This window comes from Sinocyclocheilus grahami, unplaced genomic scaffold (assembly GCF_001515645.1).
Source record: "Sinocyclocheilus grahami isolate Dianchi unplaced genomic scaffold, SAMN03320097.WGS_v1.1 scaffold240.1, whole genome shotgun sequence".
Classification (NCBI taxonomy): Eukaryota; Metazoa; Chordata; class Actinopteri; order Cypriniformes; family Cyprinidae; genus Sinocyclocheilus; species Sinocyclocheilus grahami.
This window is the reverse complement of record NW_015505419.1, coordinates 1,378,163-1,386,853: the sequence shown is the minus strand read 5'-3', so window position 1 is coordinate 1,386,853 and position 8,691 is coordinate 1,378,163. Positions and strand designations below refer to the sequence as shown.

Below are 8,691 nucleotides of genomic sequence, written 5' to 3'. Positions count from 1 at the left end.
TGTGTGTGTGTGCGTGTTTGTGTGTGTGTGTGTGTGTGTGTGTGTGTGTGTGTGTGTGTGTGTGTGTGTGTGTGTGTGAAAAATAGTATATCAGTCTGGCGAGTAAACAAAAAAATTTACTTGCCAATGGCGATTATATTGCCAAGGTGTGCGTAGAGGGTTGATGAGTATAAATAAAAAATAATTTTATGTTAATGTCTCCTGCTCCGGTCATAAAATAGCACCCTCAAAATACATGACTACTGGTCTATTTCCTCAAGAGCTACTGTATGTCTATGGTATGGATGGTGTTAAGATGAGAGGGTGGGGGCAGAAGGGAAGAGGCGTGGCATTGTTGGCATAGCAGTAGGAGGAGAGAAAGGTCAGCCAGTTTGTGGCATGTGTTTGTGCTGATACAGTGTTGTGCCAGCTGCTGCTGGATATCAAGACTCCTCGTCCTGAGATGCTTGGGGCGCGGGCAGGTCACCTTTTTATAGGACAGCCTTATGTTGAAGGGAAAGACCCAGAGGCGGGCCAGAAGCTTTGCCTGAGGGATATTATACAAACAAATCAGCGGGCGTGCGATCGCCCCGGCAGCAGGCAAGTAATATGAGATGCCAGAACTGCAAAATTTTAATGACCTATAATCCAACTATTAGCGAGCGGATGGTTTTAGAGACACTTGAAGATCATGCTTGATTTTGAGTACGGCCTGAATAACTAACCTGTTAACTGATAACTGTGTTCGCATTGCTCACAGAAGAATGCTGATGGTAAAGTTAGTTTTTAATGTCATTCTTGTTTTGATTTATACAGGAGCCACATGACGCCATCTTTTCATCATATTTTGGAATCTCCTTCATCATCTTCATCAAGAAATCGCAAATTCTTCTCACATTAATATTTGTGGGCCGCTTGTTTCTGCTCATTATCCCACTTGCTTCATTTTGTGTTATAAAACTGTTCCGTCTGCTTCTCAAATCTTTGTGAAAGTGGATGGATTTTTCTGCATTGGATTTATTTTCAAAGGGTAGTTGAAAGTGCATTTACTGTATGGGTTACTGTAAAAAAAAAAAATTACTTTAAGCACCTTCAGAATAATGTCAGTCAAATGAGAGTACAATGCTAGGGATGCACAGATAATACACTCTAAAAAAATGCTGGGTTAAATACAACCCAGTGCTGGGTAAAATAGGGACAAACCCAGCAATTGGGCTGTTTTGACCCAGCGGTTGGGTTTGTCCCTATTTTACCCAGCACTGGGTTGTATTTAACCCAGCATTTTTTAGAGTGTAACATTCTCATGATAATTATTTTCATGCTATGGATGTTAACTGACGAATAGCCAATATTACTTTATTATACTATTTCATCTAAATAAATTGAAACAAAAGATTAACAACTAAAAAATGTATCATTTTAAATGCTTTAAGGGAATTTAGGCATCACACCAATTTAATATACAGTATAAATTTATATTCATTTTCAGTTTAAATATTTCATTTAACAGTATTATTAAATTACGTGTGTTTTTTCAAGACTAACTTTGAGTGAGCATTAGATGATGTTAAAGGAAATCTAAATGTAAAAATTGCTAATGTGTGTACACAATTATATAACTGATAATATTGGCTGATATATATCCAATATCAGGATATATAAATAAAAACTGTCTCCATTATAAATAGGCACTTAAATTGATACTGTTGTTAAGGCTGATAACAGGTTCTCTATATAAAACACAAAATTTCTCCTGCTATCCATCATTCCTTGACTGAAGCTCTTCTCCTGACCGTGAATCTCAGCACTCTTCCTTGAGAGGTGTTATGTGAAATGAATGGATTGCATTACAATTTTATATTGTATATATATATATTTTATTTTTTACTGCTGTTTTTTCTGCTGGTATTGAATAAAACACCTCATTAAAACGCACAAAAATGTGTGGATGATGTGGTGAATGGGATGTTTTAGGGGATTGTGTTCCTCTATTATCTCACAATACCGGTATAGTGTGAGTGTGTGAGAGAATGTGTTTACCATTTCATTTTGATTTGGTATTACAGTTTCATCTCTTTTGGCTTCAGTGATACAGAATCAAGGTCAGGTGAATTGATTTCAGGTGCAGAAATGAAAGATATTAGCAGAACTTTATTGTATTTTGAATACAGAAACTGTTATACAAAACACAGTGCACAAAATGTTGCTTTAGACAAACTGTTTGGTGTCATATCAAATCACCAGGGTATTTTTTAAAGAAAAAATCAACTATACTTCAGTTTCAAAAGAGTAATCTGTACATGCTGAAGGTATTGTAAACTATTTGAACTACTTGTTTATTTTATTTGTTTATTTTCAAGGTGTGATTTTTCTTTCAGTCAAAGTGTAATCTGAAATCTATTATCCTTGTGATATCTCTAAGATATATTCAATTTTCATTACAGTAACAGTTCACCCAAAACTGAAAATTTGCTAAAAATGTACTCAGGCCATCCAAGATGTAGATGAGTTTTTTTTCCTTTTTTGGAACAGATTTGGAGAAATGTAGCATTGCAGCACATGCACAACAGTAGATCCTCTGTTGTGAATGGGTGCCGTCAGAACTTGTGGATTATTGTGACGTTTTTATGTTTTTTGAACTTTAATTCTGACGGCACCCATTCACTGGTGAGAAGTGATGTAATGCTAAATTTCTCCAAATCTGTTTTGAACATTATTCAGAACCTTTTAATAACAGAGGCAATACATTTGGATCCTCTGTTTTATCTTTTTTTGATGCACATAGCTTGTTTTTAATAACTCGTGTTATGGTATACTTGTGAATTCATTCATTATTTCAGCTGTTGGAGCTGCTGGCCAGTCCGTTAAGCTGTCATTAAGAAAGTTTGGTGTGGTGTTGTCTTCAGATTAATAAGAGTACCATTTAAATTCACTGAAAAGGCTAAGTTTACTCAAAGGTATTTAAAAAAATAAATAAATCTGTGAATCACAACAGCATAAATATGTGAAAATGTATTTGTTTGGTATGTGCTCTATGTTGGTTTTGTTTGGTCTGTGAAAAAGATGTTAAAAGAGCTCCTAGTGATGTAATCAGGAGTCACTTAATGTCATAAGACAACATTTGAAAGTTGAATGTTCCTGTAATGGCCATTGCTTAATCGTAAGCAATCACTGTTTTAAAAGCTACACCTGATAAATAATGTTTCAATGATGACAAAGTTATGTTTCGATGGTTAGACGTATGTGTGAAGATGGATGGCGACATATTGGATGAGAATACGCATTACAGCGTTTTAGAAAGAATAAAGACTGAGAGATTCAAAACAAAGGAATGCAAAAAGGGAGAAATGTTATCTGATTTGACATTACAGGAAAAATAAAAAAAATGTTCTTGATATCATGATTTTGCTGTTGTTGTTTCTTCCTTTTATTTTTTATAGTTATGTATTTTTTTTTTTTTTTTTTTGAGAATGCTAATTGTCCAATAAGCAATATAAGCACCTATCGACACACACTTTTTAAAATATAATTTGCTAATGTTCCACTGAGTGCTGCAGGTGGGCGTCGTTTACTAGCCCATATCAGTTGTAGTTACTAAGCATAATGGCATTAAAAGAATGGCTCTGGCAAACCACTCCTAAAGCTGTTTGCCAACACTGTCTATCTATCAGCTGTACAAAGTATTTTTACCATCCATAGTGGAGCTCAGAAGCATATTAAGAGCTCTATTTAAGCTCCCTGACAGCAATATATCTGAAAGTCTATATAAAGTGCCTATGATCAAGAGAATTAATATATGGGAAGCAACAAATCCATATGCTAATATGTGTTGCAAAGTGCTAATGTGAAAGGTGATAGTCTAGTTAAAGGTCTGTTACACATTCCTAGGACGCAATGGGAATGTAAACTGAAATATTAGTGGTAACTCTACTCAGGAGACATGCTCCAACAGCAGTGTTCTGAATTTTAATTCACTCAATTTTAATATTATTTTCTTTGAACTCATTTTTAGATGTTCTTGTAGACCACATCAGTAGCAGGTAAAACAAACTAATTTGGATAAAAGCGTCTGCTAAATGACTAAATGTAAAATGTAATGTCAAAGACATGTTATTCGTGTTGACTCCTTATTAAATTAAATGACACTTTATTTAATAATTCAATTTAAAAATGGCGTTTAAATTGTTTAAATTAAATATAAATTAAATGATCATGTTTTAAAAATGCAACGTTTTTGAACGGCATATGTGCAGACAAATTGCATGATCATTTTTGTGTCTTTTTTTCTGCCATTAAAAGCACTGTTACCATGTGGCAATGTGGATGCTATAAGGATGGCAGAATATTTCAGTTAGGCCACCTGTGCATGAAACATAATCTGGTGTGACATTATATGCTGGGAGGGTATTTTGCAAGCCATGCCGTGAACAGTCACGCATTCCATATCATATTTGTGTTTAAGATAAACAACAGCACAGAAAACAATATTTGCATTAGTCTGCATATTGTTACTTTATGAATTATGGTTAACACCAACCCCCTTTTTGTTAAAAAATCATTTTCTTTAGAATCTTAAAGGGGATATTTTTAGCATTAAAAAGCATTCCCCTCACAATATCTATATATATATTAACTCTATGCAATACCTCTCGGTTAAATATATATTTCAATCTGGATGTTTTATTTCTCTTTGGAATAAAATAAACATAGGCTAGTCTATATATGTGTCTTGTTAGATAATATTTTTATATACAATAAAATCACTGGTCAGTGTGAACTTGAAGTAAGTGTATATTTATATAGAATATACGATATATGATTATTCACATCATTATGTCAGCCTAAACGTCCTAACTTGTCCTCATCAACATGGCGAACTGTGGACGTTCCCACGCTGAATCGCTTTTAATTGACGCAGCATGCACATGAGATGAAAGCGCCACTGCAGTGCAAAGACAGCAGTTTACTATTTCATATTAGTAATTCTGCTATTCACAGGTATCACTGTTATATCAGACATTTTACAACGCATGTCGGCATGCTCGGTCCCCTGATGCTTTGCCTTATTTTAATAGACATACTCAGAAAACAGCTGATGTTTGTCAACTTATTGATATGTAACTATGTTACGTTAACATGAAAGTAGTACCTTGATACAATAAAATGACTGTCAAGAACTCATGATACTGCAGGGAAAAGTGGCATTGCAGTGTGTGTGTGTCGGTGTGTAACGTTAGCGTTTAACTTGTTTGTTTGAGTAGTCGTTGCCGATTCACATCAGTGACTCGAATCTTTTGAATCGGTTCACTTTAAAGATTCACTCACTGACCACACTCTGGTCAATAGGTAATTGAACCATTCACTTAAGAAGTTCTTCAGTAAAATCTTATTATCCTTTATTGAAATCTGCCTACCTGCTATTATAAGGCTCCTGAAAAATAATTTAAGCATCTTCCCCTCAAATGACAACAAAACAAATGTCATTTTTCAAGCCCAAATAAATTATGAATTTCAACAACATTCTTGTCAGTCATTTTTATGCAATCGAATAGAGATTTTTAGAAGAAAAAAAAAAAGATTCTCAACATTTGTTTCGTTGCTGCTGATCCAGGATCTTCACACTAAATGGCCACCAATATGGCCGATGCACCTGCTGTGCAGGAGAGCAGCCATGAATGTGCAAACAATGAAAATGAATCTGCAAAGGATGAAAATGAGACACTGTCTAAAAGACAGAGGAAGAGACTTCTTAAGAGTCAACAATGGGAAGAACAGAGAGAACTTTGCAAGTAAGCTGTGTAATTTTAATATTATTTATATACTATTATAGTATTTATTAATATTTTGAATGAGCTTTTATTTGTATATTTTACGTTTTAATTTTGGTTATGTGCCTTTGTCATTTTTCATATTTTTTGTAATATTTTTTTATGTAGTTTTGATTCATTTTTATTTCAGTTTGTCATTTTATGTCAGTTATTTATCAAAGCAACATTTCTAATGTTGGAAGAAAAAACAAAGTTTTTCATGTAATGTTTTTTGGTTTTGTTCTAGCTTTGTTTCAATAATATTTGATTAAAAATGTATAAAGTTTTAGTCACCAAAAATTACACTAAGTAAGCATTCAAAATGATGAAATGCAGGGTAAAACTTTTCTTTGTTATTACATGGTCAAGCAGTTCCTGCTGATAGTCTTTTATTTAGTATGTGCTTTAATTCTCACTTGTTTATGTAAAGACAGAAGCGGAAAGAGAGAAAACAGCAGAAGAAACTGGAGAGACAAGCACAGGCTGAAGATGGAGTGGAGTGGACAGGAAAGAAGCGTTTGCGCAGGTCAGCAGAGCTCAGCTCTCTCAGACTGGTCATAGACTGCAGCTTTGATAACCTCATGGTGCTCAAGGTAAGACAAAGCCCAGTGCTTTTTAATTGCCACTATAATAACATCAACTTGAGTAAAAGTCATCAGTTTAATAAATTTGTATGAAGCATCGCATTGTTTACAGAATCAAATGTATGACTTACAAAATTACATCTTTAAAGTTAATCAATCTCTAAATTTAATCAAGCTAACATTGTTTTCATAATATGTAGGATGTAAAGAAACTTCACAAGCAGATTCAAAGGTGCTATGCTGAGAACAGACGCACATTGCATCCTGTACAGGCAAGTGTTTCCTTCAAATAGATAATATAAAAATGTGATCTTTAAGATCAAAAGTAGGTGAGCGTTCAGTTAACACTGCCGTTTCACATTCTCAGTTTTAACTTACAAGTCAATGTGGTCAGTTAAAGCAAGTCATGGACGAAATTAACAAAGGCTGGGTCAACTGGAAGGTAAGATGGGAAATGAATGACACTACCAATAAGAAATCTTACAAATATTTATCATTTTGTTCACGTTTTTAATGTCACTTGACAGTAAATGTGATTTACTGTTGGGAAAAATTGATAAAATGAACCTTTTTTTTCAAATAAATTAATCGTACTGTATATTTTTGGCTTGTATGTACAAAATGCATATGTGCAACTGGTGTTTTCAAGGATTTACATGGATTTATGTATGCTTTTGTGTTGACAATGTTTTATACATTGTTGAGCCCATCCATCACCCACACAAGAAAACTCTTTAGTTCTTCTGCACAAATCATGAGTCAAAGTTTGCAGCAAAAGAATGAGTATATTTGAGCTATGGATGTTGGATAATGGAAAGCGATGCCTTTAAAGCATCTCATCTAAATTTCAATGTGGTGTAGGATGTCCATTTCAAGCCTGATGCGTTTCATGAAATCATGAAGAAGGAGGACCTAGTCTACCTCACCTCTGATTCACCCAATGTGCTACAAGAACTCGATGAGGCCAAAGCCTATGTGATTGGAGGTCTGGTGGACCACAACCACCATAAGGTGAGTGACTTAATAGAACTACCCTAAACTGTTACTGGGGAAAACCCTTTCAAAAGGTATTAAAGGGGTCATATGATGTTGCTAAAAAGAACATTATTTTGTGTATTTGGTGCGATGAAATGTGTTTATGCGGTTTAAGGTTCAAAAAACACATTATTTTCCACATACTGTACATTATTGTTTCTCCTCTATGCCCCGCCTTTCTGAAACGCGTTGATTTTTACAAAGCTCATCGGTCTGAAAAGCGAGGTGTGCTGTGATTGGCCAGCTATCCAGTGCGTTGTGATTGGCCGAATACCTCAAGCGTGTGACGGAAATGTTACGCCCCTCACCATACTGTGATGCCCTGTCCGGCCAGAGCGACGAGACAAAAACATTCAAACCCATTATAAACGAGGCATTCGTTGCATCCAATGGGGACATAATTACTGATTATAATGACTTATACTGTCTTTTTACGCACTGCGTAAACATAAAACCATGTCTGCATTTGTGATCAGAAGTGACAAACAACAAGTGCTACTCTACACTGCTCAAAACTCGCATTTGAATCGTCAGTGGCAAATTCTTTAAATATAAAAAAGTCTACTCTACCAGGATCAGGAAACAGTCCTCCATAAAATGTGCTGCACACATCTGAATATTTGGATTGAAGTGTTCTGGAACAGTGTTGTAAATACAACTTAACCACTGATTTCTAGTCGTGTCTTTTTTTGGAAGGCCAAACAAAGTAGTTTTACTTTCACAACGAAACACACAGCTGGACTCCGCTTCGTTCACGGTGAAAGCCGATCCTTATGCACCAAGAGCTTGTAACACTCCAAAGAGAAAGGAAAACTTGAAATCGCATCATATGACCCCTTTAATATGTATTTTTTTTAGGGGTTAATAAGGTACAAAGGTGTACCTTATGCTACTGCCTCAGTGACAGCTTTGTACCTTTTTATCCTGAAAGTGTAGGTCGGTAAAAGGTCAGCATAATATTTACGTTCGAATCATGATGTTGTATCTAACGAAACTACCAAACTTGCAAGCCCTGCTTGCAAGGAGATAAAGATTTTATTTTGAGATTAATGTACAGTGACACTTGCCATAAGTTTTTTGTTGTTGAGGTCATTAAAAGCTTCACCTAAGCTCTTGGTTTTGGGGAATTCAAATGCTTTATTACAGGGAATCACATTTGGTCGAGCCCAAGAGCTTGGCATTGCTCAGCTTCCGCTGGGCAGTTTCGTCCAGATGAATAGCCACAAGGTGCTGGCCGTCAGTCACGGTGAGATTCCCTCTCTCTAGATATCCATTCAAATGACACT

At 35.3% G+C, this 8,691-nt stretch overlaps 1 protein-coding gene across 1 annotated transcript in view; it reads left to right on the top strand.

Moving 5' to 3' along the window:
* Window positions 1–2,989: 2,989 nt before the first annotated feature.
* trmt10a (tRNA methyltransferase 10A) overlaps window positions 2,990–8,691 on the top strand; it is a 7,071-nt gene continuing 1,369 nt past the window's right edge. The window contains 6 exon segments of the mRNA XM_071582422.1: window positions 2,990–3,002; window positions 5,591–5,768; window positions 6,217–6,379; window positions 6,571–6,642; window positions 6,738–6,812; window positions 7,232–7,381. Coding sequence (XP_071438523.1) covers window positions 2,990–3,002; window positions 5,591–5,768; window positions 6,217–6,379; window positions 6,571–6,642; window positions 6,738–6,812; window positions 7,232–7,381 — 651 coding nt within the window.